The 18654-nt window shown below is 39.9% G+C and overlaps 1 protein-coding gene across 1 annotated transcript; it reads left to right on the forward strand.

The window, feature by feature from the left end:
• Positions 1–14024: 14024 nt before the first annotated feature.
• On the forward strand, positions 14025–17917 carry LOC147623476 (putative serine/threonine-protein kinase PBL7). The gene is made up of 8 exons (XM_086821637.1): positions 14025–14386; positions 14492–14730; positions 15082–15214; positions 15599–15860; positions 15962–16094; positions 16491–16580; positions 17311–17506; positions 17612–17917. Exons 1-8 carry the CDS (start codon positions 14158–14160, stop codon positions 17629–17631), a joined length of 1302 nt encoding a protein of 433 aa, XP_086677763.1. The 5' UTR covers positions 14025–14157; the 3' UTR covers positions 17632–17917.
• Positions 17918–18654: the final 737 nt, after the last annotated feature.

The following is an 18654-nucleotide window of genomic DNA, read 5'->3' on the forward strand; positions in this document are numbered from 1 at the left end:
TGCTCTCTGACTGTCAGTGTAGATAGAGGTGGCAGACTCCTCTCCAACACCCAAGTCAGCCACATAAGCCGTCTGAGCCACACACACTCAACCATAGCTGTTAAAGCTACCCTGTACTCAGCTTCACAACTAGAAGTGGCCACAGTAGGTTGCTTCTTGCTCAACCAAGTGCTCAACCAAGATATGCATGAGCTACTGAGCATGAAACAAAAACCACTTGTGGACACTCTTGTGTCATAGCAACCAGCCCAATCTGAGTCCGAAAAAGCATGTAAATCTGGCGGCAACGATTCCCCCTTGGGATAAAACAACCCAGGATGTATGGTGCCACTCAAGTAGCGAAAGATGCGTTTAACTGCCTCTACCAATGCTGAGACCCTGGGCTATGCATAAACCTGCTCACCTGTGAGACTGCAAACTGAATGTCCAGTCTCGTAATGCATATATAAATGAGGCAACCAACAGCTGTCTGATAGAGTGTGATATCAAAGTGATCTCCAGCATCATGAAGTCTCAACTTCAAACCTGGCTCCATTGGAGTAGCAATAGGCTTGCAGTCTTCAAGGCCAAATCTCCGCAACAATGTCTCAATATACTTTGTCTGACACAAAGCAATACCTCCATCACACTGCTTAAAATGAATCCCCAAATAATGATGCAAATGCCCCAAATCTGACATCTCAAGAGAGGCATTCAAATCAGCCTTAAAATCAGCAATATGACTCTCATTTGGTCCTATGAGCAGCATGTCATCGACATAGAGAGCAATGATTAGATGTACATCATCCACACATTTAACATACAAAGTGCTTTCTGTTCGACTATTCTGAAAACCATGTGCAGTCAAATATGCATGTATCTTTTCATACCAAGCTCGTGGAGCTTGCTTTAAACCATATAAAGCCTTTTTCAACCTGCACACTTTGTTTTCCTGCCTTCTTTGAACAAAACCACGAGGCTGCGATACATACACCTCCTCATGCAAATCTCCATTCAAGAACACAGTCTTTATGTCCAACTGATGTACATTCCAACCATTATGAGCTGCCAATGCACAAATGCTACGAATGGTAGTCATAAGACAAGTGGGAGCAAAGGTCTCATCAAAATCAATGCCCTTTCCTTGAGCATAACCCTTTGCAACAAGCCTAGCCTTATAGCGATCAACACTGCCATCTGGCTTTGTTTCAACTTAAAAACCCACTTACATCTAATGACCTTTTTACCAATAGGCAAATCACACAAAGACCATGTACCATTCTTCATTATAGCATCATATTCACTTTGCATTGCAGCCAACCAATTTTTTGATTTTTGTGCCTCATCAAAAGGAAAAGGTTCTTCCTCTTCACACATACTAGACACAGCCAAAGCAAAACAATCTGATGCATAAGAGGCATGCTGAAAACCTGAACGAGTACGACTAGACATAGGTGCATCAATTTTACTATCACGCAAGGTTTGTACCAACCATTTAGGCATACCTCTAGCCTGCTCATTTTCAGCCCTATCCTCATAAATTATATCCCGTAAATTTGCATCAGAAATAGGCTGATCTATGATGTCATTTGAAATTTGCATAGGCTGAATATTTGCCTCATTAGGACTTACATTTGAATTCCCACCTGTAAAGAGAGGCAACAACGTATCAAATACATCCCGTGAGCTCACACCTATCTCTTTGGTACATGATAACAAAGGCTGCACAACATCTTCCACAAAAACAATATCTCGAAAACTAATCAAGATACGCTTTAACTGCGGATGATATAATCTGTAACCCTTTCTCTCAGCACTGTAACCAACAAAAATGCATTTGACAGCCTTATCATCCAATTTTCTACGTTGTTGCACAGGCACTAAAGCATAGGCCAAGCAACCAAAGACATGCAAGTGATCAATAGAAGGCTTCCAACCATGCCAAGCTTCGTATGGAGTAATAGACTGTAAGGCCTTAGTGGGACATCTGTTGAATACATATGCAGCACATATGACAGCCTCAAGCCAAAACGCATGTGGCAAAGCTTGGCTCTTGACCATCGTGCCATCTCCATAAGTGACCTGTTTTTCCTCTCAGCAACACCATTTTTGCTGAGGGGTATACGGCACTGTACATTGGTATTTTATCCCACGACTAGCCAGAAATGCATCAAACTCTTTAGACATGTACTCCCCCCCTCGATCAGAACGGAGGGTGCCCACAGTACAATTGGATACATTTTCAACCATAAGCAAAAATTGTTTGAAGCACAAAAACACTTCGGACTTTGCCTTCAGTGGATATACCCATGCATGCCTTGAGTAATCATCAATGAAAGGCACGAAGTACAAGTGTTTACCAGATGATGGAGTTTGCATAGGCCCACATACATCACTCTGTACAAGTTGCAATTTGTGAGTGGCCCACACAGAACCATCCTTTGGAAACGCAGAACACTGCATTTTGCCCAAAATACAGCCTTTACAAACATGTTTCAATGGTGCCTCAAGAGGGGGAAATGAAGCAACCATATCAAATTTTTGCAAACGCAGCAAACTAGCAAAGTTTAGATGACCAAAACGAGCATGCCATAGTTTTGCATCTGAAACTGCCTTTTTATCAGAAACTGCATTTGCTGAATCTTCCACACACTTGTCATAAGAATTGAGCCTATACAGCCCACGAAACAAGGTGCCAGATACAATAATCGTATCACCAGAAGTCAAATCATGAACAGTACATCTGTCATCCATAAATTTTACTACAAGTCCAAGTCTAGCAAGTGCAGAGACAGATAATAGATTCTTCTTTATCCCTAGCACATACAAAGCATCTGAAAGTGTGAAAGCATTGCCATTTGCAGTAGTAAGCATGATTTTACCAATTCCCTTCATTGGGTAAGAAGCATTATTGGCACATGTGACAATATTCCCATTAGGGATAGTAAGTGAACATATCACGATGTGAGGTAATGTGCTTTGTAGCACCACCAGAGTCAACAGAAACTGCCAAACATGCATCATGTACATATGGGTCATACTGGCAATACATGCTAAACGCCCATTCTGTATCCTACACAACATTTGCAGAATCTGCATTTGTAGAAGCATCCGCTATTGTGGCTGCATTTGACTCTTTCTTCTTTGCGTCTTTAGCCTTTAGCTTAGGGTAATTCTTAATGACATGATCAGTTGCCTTACAATAGTTGCACTTGATTTTTTTCTAAAAGTCTGATATGACTCACGTAAAGCATCAAGAACAATCTGCACAAGAGAATGATCAGGAATAATCTCACCTGCAGAAATCAACTGTTCCTTGAGATCTTTAATCTCAGCCAAGAAAAACATTCATGTCATGATCTTCTTGCATAATCTTTGATTCTAGCTCTTTACGCACGTAAGAGATTTTTGCCTCGTTACGACTTGCATACAAGTCAGCTAGAATATCCCAAGCATGTTTTGCTGTTTTAGCTGAACGAATATGTGGGGTGATGTTATGTTTAACAGAAAGTGTAATCAAGGCATGAGCCTGTGCATCTTGACCCTCCCAACGAGCTTGTTCAGCAGTGGGTAAAACAACAGCAACAATAGAGCTGCTAGAACCTGCAACATCCTCAACAGATCCTACATCCACAGAACAACCTGGACGTACATCCATACCCTGCACAATGTTCCACACTCCTTTTGCAACCAAAACATGTTGCATCATGTATGCCCAAAGTGGGTAGTTGCTGTCTCCAGCACACAACATGCGAAATACATCATTGCTGTTATCAACCATGGCCACTGACTAAAACTGATGCAAAAGCTACCTATAATGAAGCAAAGACTGAACAGAAAACAACTCGTGCTATGTAGCACGGTCCACAATAGAACACATATGTCGGTTTTGCAAAAAACTGCGCTGTCGAAATTTCTGCACAAACTGACAAAAACACCTGTGCAGAACTTGAAATGCAAAAACAGAGCCCGAAATGACCTCAGATGCAATTTCTGAGAACGCAATATCCTACGAGATCATCTGCAGAGAATAGGGACCTGTGCAAGCGCTCAAGAAAGCTCACCTCAATCGGAGAACATGAGTCGGAGGGTGCTGGCGACGTAGCCCTGGGAGCCGATGCCTGCTCTAATACCAATTGTTGGAATTAGGGTTGCAGGAAAGCACACAAAGCTTGGAGAAGAAGAAGCGAGAATGCACACAACACACAGTGTATTATATTGTTTCAATGTACAAAAGATTAGTTAGCCCTAGAATGATGGGCGTATATACAAGCCGGGGGAAAAAACCTCCTAAAGAGGGAAAAAGTGCCCCGGCGGTCCTAAGTGTGTTCACACACATCACTGCCTATATATATGGCAACAAATATCAAAGACCCCTCTAAAATAACCCTTGGGCTAAAAACACGTCCTAATTTTTTCCTTGATTCTTTTGGACACCACTTCTATACTTCAAAAGAATTCTTAAGCTATAGTCATACATGAATCATTATAGATTTAAGTTGGGAGATAGGGCTTTTAGGCCTTAAATGTTCCAAGGATGAAACATATATCAAGTGGGAGGGATGTTAACCCCATTTTGGGATTAACAAAGGCGCTTCCTACTACACAAGAGAGTAACCCAATAAGTGTTATGTAAAAGGCACTTATAAAGTTGTATATATAAGGACCAGTTATATACAAGTGAATTTCGCATAATGAAAAAACACAATCCCCCTTTGTGCCAATTAAGGTGTTCATGTCTACTTGCTCTTATCTTTTTGAGAGAGAGAGAGAGAGAGAGAGAGAGAGAGAGAGAGAGAGAGTTGAAAGTAGAGTGTGTGATTCTTTGTGCATGTTCCTCTTGCTCATTGTGTGAGAGTGAGAAAGGTGAGTCCTTACAGGAAAGTGGAGTATTCTTGGTGGTGACACCAAGAGCTTGGAGCCAGCAGAGCCACTAGTGGAGCTCGGAGCTAGCAACCCCACTGGTGGATCTTGGAGGCTACGAATCACAAGCCGGAAGCAAGGTAAGTCCCCTAAAATAGTTGTTATTTATTCCCCTTTTTCTAGAATAGTAGAGTTCTAGAGGTGTAAATGAGCCATGACAACATTACATAAAAACACATAGAATTATAAGAAAAATGAATAAATTTCTAATAAACTCGACTTGAGACATTTAGAAAAACTAACGTAGAATTGATGTTGGAACATTAACTAAAGTGGCTAAAAACCATAAATAAACTGCATGAATTTATCAAGAAAATCGTAATTTACTTATAAAAAATCATTCGTAATGAAGTTAAACAACTAAAACATTAATACTTTAGTTCAACACAATAAGTTCATGCTTATAAAGAGAGATATGATCAAAAAGCATGTTGAACATCTAGTTTGAGCCTCGAACTCAATGTTTTTCATCAAGTTAGAGGCTCAAAATTGATGTTTTACATCGACTTTGATCGAGTTTAAGCCTTCAACTGAATGTTAAATATTGATTTGGTGTAATAATCCTTCAACTCGATGTTCAACATCTGGTTGAAGTTTGAAATTTATTGTTCAACAACAACAGCAAGCTGAATGATCACATGAGAGGTATGAGAGATTACTATATAGCAAACATGCTTGCAATCACGAAGATCACCTCCAATTGTAAACACAAGCCTTAAGTTCTATCGTTGGTTTTGGGGTGTTTGAACATCATAGCCAAATAAGTACCGCGGGGCATTTTTTATCACAGGGAATGAAGGTTACAATGTTTTTGTTCTAAAAGAACAGTGACAAGGTTGACATGCATCTAAACACTTGGTTGATAGGGCAATAGTACAAGGATCTAGTCACACCTAGGCAGATCTGTAGGGTGGCATACTTGAGCATCGGATGCAAGGGTGGTGGCTATAGGATAATTGGTGCAAATTGAATAGGCCAGAAATGCATGCATGTCACATGGTAAAGGTGCATTGCGATCCCCATGTGGACCAAACGATGGGAGCATTGTGCGCATGTGACATCATGGGCTGGGGTAGGTCGTGCTGCCCAAGGAGGCACAAGATGGAGGTGTGGCAATGTTGAAGTGCAACAAGGTGTTGTTAGGGCGGCTTAGGGTGCCTCCTGGGTGTAGAGAGGTGCCTTATTGGTAGCACACCAGTGAGTGGGAGCTTGTAGGGAGTGACGACGCACACAAAGGGGAAATAGGAGGCCCTAGGTGCATGCGGGAGATGGCAGCATGGTGGGAGCACAACATCTTGACAAGATGGAGTAGTATGGCATGTGGGGTGAGGAAAATGTGGACACATGTGCCTTGGAAAAAGCATACACTAAATATTTCTATCAAGAATGGAAATGGGCACATGCACGCACACGTGTTGGTACACTGGCATGGGGAGAGAACATATTTGGAAAACATACCCCTTTAACCTCCAAGTAGATGTTGAACATCGAGTATAGGTTTAAAAATCCATTTGTATCTTAACATATCTCATATATTTACAATAGTACATAGTTAAGGTCACCCCTTATGCACCTCATCTTATGTACATTGGTGTTAATTCCTATGTACACATGAAATTGGGTGGTGTAAACATAACCCTTTAACCTCCAACTACATATTCCAATAGATCAAACGGTAGTCTAAGACCGTAATAGACTAAAACAAGTCATACCGGATGCCCTCGCCCCCTCCCCCTTTGATGCGACACCCTTCGGGGCACCAATTCTACGATCAAGTCTTGTCAATTAAAGTAAGGTGTCATTGAGTTTCTACCTAGGTCTCTACACAAGCCATCTCCTAACCATCTACTCACATGACTGAACTCATTCTAGGGTCTAAATTGAGAACCTATAAGTGTCTCTAGTTCTCACACATCAAATTAAATCTTGGACTTGATGTGACTAACATTAATTTGAAGCTTCTATTCAATGTTGAACACCAACTTGAAGCTTGGATTTTTCTAAACATCGTCTAGGTTTCAAGTTGATATTGAACATCAAGTCCAAGCTTCAAGTTGATGTTAAACATCAACTTGAAACTTCAAATTGATATTGACCATCTCAATTTGATGTTGAACATCTTAATTTGATCTCAAGTTGATGTTAAACATCTCAATTTAATGTTGAACAAATCAAATTGATATTAAACATTTCAATTTGCTGTTGAACATCAAATTGAAGCTTGGACTTGATGTTTAACATCAAGTCTATGCTTATGCTTAAAGTTTAAGTTCAACATCAACTTTAAGCTTGGACTTGATGTTAAGCAGCAACTTCAAAGTTTTAATTTGATGTTGAAGATCAAGTTTGAACTTGGTCTTGATGTTAAATGTTAAGCATCAAGTTCAAAGTTTTAAGATGTGTTCAACATCAAGTTTGAATTTGTTCTTGATGTTAGACATTAAACTTTATGTCAAACATCAAGTCAAAACCACAAGTTGATGTTGAAAAAAATATTTGGGGCTTGAAATTAAAATTAACCCTTGTTATTTCGAGGTAATTATTAATGAAAATTTCTCTTTCTTTTGGTTTTTAATTTTACAAGCATAGAGAATTTATCTATGCAATTTTGTTCCACTTTTCACTACTCTAAAAAATGGAATCTTCAAGGGTTTCAAAAGAGTAAAAAACAAGTACCTGGCCATGACTTTGATTTTTGATCCCTCTATGGCTCTAATGTGCTCTTGAACTCTCTCTTCAACAACTTTAGGCTCTCATAATAACAATAGGCATGAATGAGGGGAGTTCTCTCTTTTATACTTCTTCTACATCTAAAAATAGCAACAAGTATTCAATAAATTTTTACGATTTTGCAATGATAATTTCATTTTAAAAATTATACTAATGTCACTTTTTGTGTCCTTAAAGGTTTGTATTCTTGCATCACTATGGAGAGAGATTTACCTCTTACAATTAGTCCACTACAACCCCCATCTATGCCATCAACATCATGACCACGAACTATCCTTTTCCTCCTATGAATATAAGAACTCACCAAATGTTACTTCAAGTATATCAAAAGGATATCATGACCAATCACTTGATTTGTCATTCTCATCCTATGAACATCATCAATCTAATCAAAGATCACCATCCATCACAAATGAAGTGTATCCATATCTAGGCTTGTCATTCATCGAGCATTCATCTCACTAGATATTCAAGAATCGGGCAAAGCAAGGGATGACGCACATGTTAACAAACCGATATCATGTAGGAGAATCAACTCTTGCAATGCAAATTAAGTACTTGGTTCTAGGCAATTTCACAAGAAAAAGAGAGGACGTGGAAGGGGTTGAAACAGATCAACAAACCCAACAGGCAATAGAATGTGGTTACAAGAAAAATTGTTTAATGAAGATTAGACCAAAAGTTTTTAAATCTTTGAGGATGTATTACTTTGATTTGAGTGCTCAGCAGAGCAAGATGAATATCTATGTGGTCAACTCATTCCATTGTTTGGTGACAAGATTGAATATATCCTTGGGAATAGTGTTGTTTGTTGGATTGCTTTCAAGGTTGATTTAAGTATAAATGGCTACACAAGTGACCTCAGATTAGGCTCAATTCTTCTCCACTTTATTCTGTCAAGGCAACAATTTTCCAAAATGGTAATGATATGTGGACTTAGACTTGTAATAGAGCGGGGTACTTTTCCCTCTTTAGGAGGTTTTTTCCCATGAGCTTATGTATGCATTCTTATGAGTGTCTGTAAGTGATCTTATCATGTCACTGCACTTGTACCACACTCATTCTCATCAAGCTATTGTGAGTGTTGTTATTTCATCTATCTCTCCTTGCTTGGTGCATCTGTGTGTATGTTGCTACATTGATTCTGCGCTCCAACAATTGGTATCAGAGAGGTTCTCTTGGCTCTCACTCCCTTGTCATCTTCTCTTAGAGTTTCTCTTTTGATTGTCTCAGATCCTCTTAGGTGGAGAAGGTATACCCTGTAGTGTGTTGTTTTTAAAAAAGTTTAGAAAATTCTTCACATCATTTGGTGTTCAGAGAGAATCGTTGTCATCTTTGGCATCGCATCTTCGAGCTCAGCTTCAACAACATCATCAACATTATCATCGATTTTTGCATTCCTACTAAATATCATTTCCACACTCTACACTCTAGAATTTTTAACACACTTTGTAGGTTTCTATTGTCATCAGGCAACAACTATTTTGGTTGCATTCAATAGACATTGACAGTACCTGCAGCAGGTAATTGGGATATTTGCATTCTGTGTCAGAGATTAGTTATTTATAGGCAAAATTGTAGGTAGTGATACATTTGTTATGCTTTCTACTAAAAGGATAATCTTGATGGGACCAACTACCTATTGTGGTCCTATATGATGTGTCATGTATTGGTAACCAAAGGGATTTGGAATGTTGTTAGTGGCAGTGAGGCAAGTCTTGTCTCACCCGCACAACAACAGCATATGAATGAGGGAGATTTAATGGATGATTTCCTCACAAGAGGATTAAAGATCTTAGGGAGCAAATCACATGTATTAAAGAGGCCTATCCAAACAATTCTTAGGTGTCTATTGTTCTCACATCCCTACTGGATTCATATTAGGGTTTTATAGCCACACTTTGGCTTATGATGAAGGGTAACCCCAATGCCCTTACTTTTGATGAGTTGGTTACAGTTTTCTTGTAAGAAGAGCAATCTCAGCAAAACCAATCTAATATGCGTGTGGGAGATCATGCATTTTCTACCAGTCAAAAAAGTAAAGGCAAAACCTTTTCTTATATTGGATATAAGACAAACGTAGAATCAGCCCAATCCACTAGAAAACATGCCGAGAGAAGGGGGTGATAAGCCTGAGAAGAAACGAAAATATAACTACTTTCGGAAGCGAGGACATTACACTGAATGAATGTAGAAAAACTATGGAGAAGGAGACGAACAAAGAGTCAAGCATGGATGTGGTGGCTGATGCATCAACACCATAGTAATGAAAAGAAGGTGTTAGTGAACTATGCAGAGGATGATTGGGAATTCATTGTGCACTGTAATTATGATCCTTATGTCCATGGTGTATGCATGTCAGTGAGACAGATCAACATGTCTAGTACTTTGATGGTGGTGCTAGCAAGCACATTTCTTCTCAATGTGATATATTTTTCTCACTTGAGTCTTCTCCTTAAGGAGGAACAATCACATGTGCAAACAACTCTTATATCCAATAAAAGTAGTTGGCATGGCTGTTCACTGTGCTACAAATGATGGGACAATTACTCTCTCAAAAGTCTTGTTTATGCTACGTATAAAATAGAACTTGATGTCATTCTCTACCATTGCTAGGGTAGGTCTAGTGGTAAGATTTATTGATGAGACAGGTGTACATTTCATAACCAGAGTGATGGGAGATTTCTCTATGGTATATACGATACTCTAAGCCATGGGATTTATAGGTTGAATAGTATGAGAGATTGGCACATAATTACTGCCACATGTGCTATGAGTGACATGGAGCTATGGCATGCCTACTTTGGTCACTTGAATTTTGGTAGTTTGTTGTGCCTTAAAAGTTAAGAGATGGTGTTAGAGTTGCCAAAGCTTGAGGCCCTTTTGAAACATGTATGTGAGGAGTGCATTTTAGGATAAATTTTAAGCAAGATGCAATGGGAACATCATTCTCAAAAGATGGATCAGCTAGGGCTATCCAAAAGTTACAGCTTATACATAGTGATATATGTGAGGAGTGCATTTTAGGGATACATTTTAGTCAAGATGCAATGGGCACATCGTTCTCGAAAGATGGATCAATTAGGGCTATCAATTAAAGCTTATACATAGTGGTATATGTGGTCTTAGGAGAACACCATTGACCAAGGGATATCTCTACTTTATGACTTTTATTGATGACTACTGTAGGCACACCTAGATGTATCCATTGAAGGCAAAGTCTGAGGTTTTTACATGCTTTAGACACTTTGTTTCTATGGCTAAAACTATGTCTACATGTAAAGTTGGCACCCTTCATACAAATCAAGGGGGGCATGTATGTCAAAGGAGTTTCATGTATGTATGGCTGAAAGAGGCATAAAACATCAATGTATAATACCTTATCAATGTACAACTCAGAAAACAATGGGTATATACTCTACCATATGGCCACAAAGAAGATTTTGGTGAGTAGAGATATTGTCTTTGTTGAGAACTCAGTTTAGCCCATGCTTTTATGCAAAAAAAAAAACAAAAAACAAAATGTACGCTCACAAGACATCTTTGATACACTCCTAACTTTGTACAATGTTGGGGGTAGCCATATGGAGGAGAGCAAATGAAATGCTCAAAAAGGTTTTGTAAAAGTCAACCCATACTAGTTGAAAATCAACCCACAAATTAACCTATTAATAGATGAGGCAATTGTGGATGATGCAGTGCATAAAGAGGCATCTAAGAGCATGCCTAAATGGCTGGTACAGACTTCGTGGGATAGCAAATTAGCTACTCATTTACTTAGCAAGATATGTGCAGGTTCTCATCATGTATCTTATTCTATTTTGGATCATGCTCTCATTGCAAGTACATGCAATGAAGAGGAACTGTTTCCTTCAAGGAGACACAGGAAAATGATCATTGGATGCCTACATGCCATGTAGGATGAGTACGACTCAATTCTCAAAAATGACACTTGGTATTTAGCAGATTTGTCTCATAGGGTTATGCTCAGGAGGAGAAGGGCATAGATTATGGTGAGACCTTTATACCCATGTCTTGTATGACTACAATCAAGTGTATTATTACATTGGCAATGCATCATGGCTAGAATGTATATCAATTTGATATCAAGAGTGCCTTCTTGATGGTGACTTGAATGAGGAGGCTTATGTATCTCATCCTCATTGTTTTGTTGAGAAGGGGAAGGAATCTATAAGTATGTAAGTTAAGATTTATATGGCCTTAAGCAAGCTCCCAGTGCATAGTATAAGAAGATAAACATATACTTGGTTGTAAATGGTTTTTGCAACAACAATCCAATTGAGAGTACCCTCTATGTGAAGAGGAGTAAAGATTGTTTTTTGTTCATCGTTTCATTGATGGCATGCTTCTCCAAGCCCTAATGAGGAGAAGATTTTAGCCTTCAAGGTGTGTCATCTGAGATGACATATTTGGGCTCATTGCATTATTATACATCAAGAAGTCAACAATAAATAGTCTTAAAGCAAAATTTATGGAAAGGATGATTTTGAAAGCGAATCAAGACATCCACACACTCCAAAGCAAGCTCATAGTTTGAAAAGTTTGGAAAGCCTTGGATTGCACATTGAAAAGGGAAATATAATTGTGGATAGTGATGAGGAAGGAAATTCTTCTACCTCACCTCCTGGTGGTACTTATGTCGCAAAAGTGATACAGATGGTTTTGAGTCAAAAGATGATTAGTGATTCTACATCCATCTTTGTATGTTTGATTTAGAGGAACAAGATTTCTATATCTAAATAGACTCCTTATTAGTAAGAATTTGGAATCATAGTAAATAATATTAATTTTGATATATTTTTTTCGTACTTACACACCTGAGGCCCACTCAAGTGGGCCTACATAATTTTGATATTATGTAGGTATATTTTTAAAAAACAAAAAAAAATATTGAAAATAATGGTGTTTTTAAGGAAGTACAACATTTTTTGTATGTCAAAAAGGCCACTTTATCATTTTTTGGAAATACTTTACACATGAATAAGATAGTTTTGAAATCTTGTTAATATTTGGTATTTTTTAGTGGAATCTTTTGGATGTTTCTTCTGAGCTGGTGATATTACCTAATCAACATGCAATAGACCGTAGAGTGTATGGTCAAGTGTGTGATTGGATGGCCCAGATGTTCTCTGAGGATGCTCACCGAAAAAGTATGCCATGGGACTCACCTTGAATGAGACAAAAAAGGGCAGCGTAGAACTATCCTTAGCCCTATTCTAGCAAGAGTGTGGAGGCAAAAACCTAGGGATACTGTAATTGCACTTTCAATAATAAGTAAAAAGCCTTCAAATTTTGAGACAGAAGGTTTAAAAATTGGTGGTTTTCAAAAAATAATAAAATACTCCAAAACCTAGGGATAGTGTAATTGCACTTTCGATAATAAGGTAAAAACCCTTCAAATTTTGAGACAGAAGGTTTAAAAATTGGTGGTTTTCAGAAAATAAAAAAATACTCCAAAATGTGTGGGATGGGCAAGTTTTTTTTTTCACCGATAAATTAGAAACTTTTTTTCACCTATACTTTTCTTTCGAGCATGGAGTGGGCTGTGGAGCAGTGTTCGAAAATAGTTTTTTTCGAACACTGAGTGGAGCAGTGTTCGAAAAAAACCCGGGTATAGTGTAATTTGCACTTGCAGATTTTTAAAATTACCTTCAAATTTAAAACTTGAGGGTATAAAAACCTGCAGATTTTGAGGGGTTGTAGAACCAAAAACCTTTAAAATTTGAAAATTTTCTTTATAAATAATTTCACAATTTTTAGATGAAGGTTTTTTATTTTTTGGGAAAATAGTTTTTTTCGAACACTAGGGCTGTGAAGAAGTTAGGGCACACGACAAAGACTATACGATAATGATGTACTGCCGACAGCGGCCGCAAATCACGAGCAGCGAGGACTCAGGAGGCAGTCGTCCTCCACGTCTCATCTCTCATCACAGCAGGAGAGAGCCTACGCTTGCGAACAAAATGCAGCCTACGCTACTCTCTCTCTCTCTCTCTCTCTCTCTGTGTGTATGGGTGTGTGTGTGTATGTGTGTGTCTGTCTCTCTCTCTCTCTGTGTATGGGTGTGTGTGTGTCTCTCTCTCTCTCTCTCTCTCTCTCTCTCATACAAGTTTCCAACCTCTTATCATCACACCAAAAAGTGAACTCTTTCCAGCTCTTCTGCAAGCCCTGCGTACTACTAACAAAACGACACACTGATCCTGCCATCCATCTCCCCGTGGGTTTCTTAGCTGCAGTTGTCATCAATCATTCCTCGCTTTTCGCCAGGGCTTTTAGTGAATGGGTGTACACCGTAAATCCTCAAGGCCTCTAGTAACTCTGCAAAAGTCTAGTCTCTCCTGTGCCCTGGACATTACACTCTCTCCGCTGTGTCCACCCACAACAACTGCTGCTTGCTTGCTATGCTTATGCAATCATTGTAAGGGCTTTTGCAACACGTAATTCATATGCATGCAGCACTTCAGCATACCATAGCAGCCCCTATGTGAAGATAATCTTAATATCATGTTGCTCACCACATTTGATGCGAACGCTCCTGCTCCCATTTCCTACACCCTCCCAGGGCAGCTAGCACCTACTGAGCCTTCGACTGGCAGTAATGTTGCTGTTGTCATTATCGCCCTTATCGCTGCCTTGGCCATGTCCTCCATGCTAACGGTAGCCATATACTATCTTCACATCATTCGCAAACCCAAAGGAAAGCCATTCAACCAAGAAAGTGGTATCAGCCAAGGTAAGAATCCTCTTCATTATTACAATGTGCAGCCTGCATAGAATGCTCTACTTGTGTGTAAGGATTGTGAAAATTAAGAAGAAAATATGTACCCCTTACATGCAGATTTCCAGAAGAGTGCAACCCAATATATGCTCCCTGCCATGCATTTCTCCTCTACTGAAGCCCAGGTTTTCACATACAAGCAATTGCAATTTGCAACCAACAACTTCAGCCCGGCCAACCTAATGACTCATGGAGCTTTGGGGTCGGTGTATAGGGGTGTTCTTCCAGATGGCAGGCTTTCTGCAATCAAGCAACTGGATGAAGGCGGCAAGCAAGTAGACCGTGAGTTCCGAGTTGAGGTTGGTATATTTTCCATTCTGTGCAACAGTTTGTAGCTCAAGAGAGCTGCACCTCCCTTGATTCAATTCTGTCAAATTAGCCTTCCTGATCATTGAGGAACCTCATATTTAAATTCATCAACAATGGTTACGTCAAACTGGCTGCTGATAGCTAAGTATACAGACAGATTTATATGCACTCTGCATATCTCCATGAGGCCTTTGATTTCCTTGACTTTGTTGACAGCCTGTGTGTGCTTTTTCCAGTTTACAGGTGATGAGTGTGCCCACTGGGGTTCAGCATTTACTTTTTTGCATGCTTCTTCGAGGCACTAGTGTGTAAGCTGACACCTTACTTTCACTGATATCCAGGTAGACTTGCTGAGCCGATTGCATTCACCTTATCTACTTGACTTGATAGGCTACTGTGCAGATCTAGACCACAGGTTACTTGTCTATGAGTACATGCCAAATGGTAGCCTACAAGAACATCTGTACTCTGATGGTGAGACTCTCTTCTGGATGCCATGCTTGATTTCCTGTTTTGCAGCCATGGAAGATCAGTCAAGCTCGCTCATTGTGAATGTAATTAGGTGCCCAAGCAATTGATTGATCTGGGGCAAATTTCCACGCGATGCAAAGTTGGCAACCGGTTGGGACCTCAACGCTCCAAAATCCCGTGTTCACACTTCGCGAACACAAGAATTTTGTCTTCTCACGTTGAACATCCTGAGAGTTGCAACCGATTGTTGGAGATTTGGCATTGCGTGGAAATTGGCCTAATTAATGAGAGCTCGGCCTGCATCCTTTAGATCGAATTGCAAAGCATAATTTCTAGTAGTGGATGATGAAATGACAGACAGACCCGACCCATGATGATCCATTGCAGGTGCTGCAACTGGAAACCACCAGATTTTGGACTGGGGCACCCGAATGCGTATCGCCTTGGATGCTGCACGAGGACTTGAATACCTTCATGAATTCGTTTCTCCTCCCATAATCCACCGTGACTTTAAGGCCAGCAATATCCTCCTCAGTGACAACTACAATGCAAAAATCGCAGACTTTGGTTTGGCAAAGCTCGGTTCTGACAAGATGAATGGTCAGGTCTTCACTCGAGTGTTGGGCACACAGGGATATGTTGCTCCAGAGTAGGTTGCTTGTCACTCCACATTCTCCTAAGTCAATGTGGGACACAACTGAACTCTAATCATGGTCTAAGCTCTACTACCATGGCATCATCATTTTGCAGGTATGCTTTGACCGGACTATTGACCACCAAGTCAGATGTCTACAGCTTTGGTATTGTCTTGTTGGAGCTTTTGACGGGACGGTCTCCCGTGGACGTGAAACGGCCAACTGGGCAAGCTGTATTAGTATCGTGGGTACGTTTCCACTCAAACCTTCAATATAGTCTAGGAATTTCTAAAATTAACCTCCTCTCAAATTTTTCAAACCTCAGAGCTTAGTTTTTGGAAGGATGGGTAATAGGTTTCACATTAAGGTTAAGGTACCTTTAAGCCCTTCAATTTCCTAATTTAGAAGTCTAAGCCAGGGTTGCAAGTTTCAGGCCTGGTGAGGAGATAGGACAGGGGAGACCTTTCGTCTATGAGAATGAGTGTTGGAGATCTCCCTCTTTTTCTTTTCTTTTTCCCCCCTTTTCAAGGAATGTGTGACAGTACTTTTTTAAACACAAATGATGATAAAATAATTGTCCACTCACTGTCTTTTCGAAGCTGAAGGAGATGAAATGGTTGCTAAACATTGTGTCTTTGCATCAGGCATTGCCACGTTTGAGTGACAGAAACAAAGTACACGAGATGGTAGACCCTGCATTGGAGGGACAATACTCAATGAAAGAATTGATTCAGGTAATTTTTCCCCGAGGGAAGACTTTATAAGAATCTTGTTACTGAATGCTACATTCTGGCAACTTTTTTCTAAGGACCTTGTTGGAGCGCAGCAAGTCGTGTTGGTGGGTGTGCACCTTGGGGCAGTGCTCGAAAAAACGACTGAGACTTTAAGTAACCCTCATTTTACGGAATGATTATTAATACATTCTAGTTATACAACCAGCATATAGTAGAAATTTTCGAAACAAAAAACGAATAGATTTAAGAGTTGTCCTTATTTTGATCGGTTGAAAAATATGTTTTTTTCAAGCAGTGCATGCCTCCCTCCGAGAAGAGAGTTGGCAAAAGATGTTGGCACGTGGCTAGAGTAGGCTAATCTTTTGCCACACATATGTGGCTAGAGGTTTGGTTAAAAATCGCACATAAGCAAACACTAGCGAGATTAGATTGGATAATCATCATCATATATATATAAATACAAAAAATTGATTACACTCATATCTTTCACTCTTACCTTATTACTTAGTTCACTAATACAAGGGCATTCATTAATTAATCAAGCTACCTCCTCCGTCTGCCCTCGCCGCCGCCGCCTCCTCCTCCACCTACGCCCTCCCCTCCTCCGGTTCCTCCTAATCTTCCACCTATTCCCTCCGACTGTCAACCGGTTCAGCGCCTTGGGTCTAGTAATGTGTCCTTCGGATCAGAGGAAGCTTTGATGATATAAAACTGCATTCCAATTCCACAGGTTGCTGCTGTAGCTGCAATGTGTGTGCAGCCAGAGCCGGATTACCGTCCGTTAATGACTGATGTTGTGCAGTCATTAGTACCCCTTGTGAAGCAGCGCAGTAGTCTGCAGCTGGGAACTAGCAGCACTCGAAATGTTGACCATCATCTCATCGCATTGGAATCATCCCCTCTAAAATTTGGGGGCAGCAGAAGTGGTAACAGCAAAATGCCCTTGCAATCTTTCTACCTGCTTTGCAAAGTATGGCTTGCTTTGGTGATTATTGTATGTAAGCAAGCTGCTCTTTATGATCACTGTGCAGGCAGTCGGAGGATCATTTGAAAGGTGCGAAAGAGCATTTTAACTGCGTTATTAAGATTTCCTCACGTTGGCCTGCATTTCCCTCAAAGGAGTGGAGTTGTTCTGCTTGCAGCATGGTATCTTGTGATGACTGTAACATGTATGGTTCATGGTGCTTACATCCATCCAAGCAACAAAATTTTATAAGGGAGGGTTTTGTATGCCGCAGGGCAAAGGACATTATGGTGAATGCACCCTCTGTTAGGTCCCACTCCTCCGCCCCCAGCTCAAATTTTCAGTTTATAAATTACATGATTTGTTTGGATGAGGGACGTCTTGGTCATTACCTTAAAATAGCTCATCATGTGAACATACGGGCCGGGGTTTCCCACTGGGCTGTATCATCGCTCGATAAAAGCATTTTTAAAACCTATAAACTAACCGGTTTTCTAGGCTAAATTTGCACATTTTACTGGTATTTTAACTAAAAACTACTAAATTTGAATCATTTTTTGTAAGGGCTTGATATATTTCTAGCCGATTTCTCCAAATTACATTCAAACGCCGTTTTTGTCAAGCCTTGGACTGCATGCATGAAACTCCTTTCAAGCTATCACCATGAGGTTGCCTCTCCTCATACAAGGATACTCACTCCTCTCTACTCCCACACTCATAAACACAAGCATAAGAGATCCATCCACCAAGAATGAAGCTCTCTCTTCTCTCTCTCACACACCATAGACACAAGAGAGCAAGGAGATAAGACTAAACTCAATTGCACCAAGAATAAAGCTCTCTCTTCTCTCTCTCACACACCATAGACACAAGAGAGCAAGGAGATAAGACTAAACTCAATTGGCACAAAAGGGGATTGTGTCTCACATTATGAGAATGTTGTTATTTATACAGTTGGCTCTTATTCACACCAAAACTTAAAGAAAGATGAACTAAATGATTACAAGATACATAGTAGATATTCTTTGTAGTAGTACCTCTTTCTGGTTTGGAGGATGCAAAGAGTTCGACAAAGAAAGTAGAGCGACCTCCAAAAGTTGATGTCGATCA

This window comes from Cibotium barometz, chromosome 27 (genome assembly GCF_041138505.1).
Source record: "Cibotium barometz isolate CiBa-2024 chromosome 27, ASM4113850v1, whole genome shotgun sequence".
In the NCBI taxonomy this organism is placed as follows: Eukaryota; Viridiplantae; Streptophyta; class Polypodiopsida; order Cyatheales; family Cibotiaceae; genus Cibotium; species Cibotium barometz.

Bases quoted from the DNA above. Each gene is read 5' to 3' on its own strand.
- LOC147623476 (XM_086821637.1), top strand. From the start codon at position 14,158: ATGTTGCTCACCACATTTGATGCGAACGCTCCTGCTCCCATTTCCTAC. The intron at 15,215-15,598 runs GTGAGACTCTCT...GATCCATTGCAG, and splicing joins AGAACATCTGTACTCTGATG to GTGCTGCAACTGGAAACCAC. The intron at 16,581-17,310 runs GTAATTTTTCCC...CCAATTCCACAG, and splicing joins CAATGAAAGAATTGATTCAG to GTTGCTGCTGTAGCTGCAAT.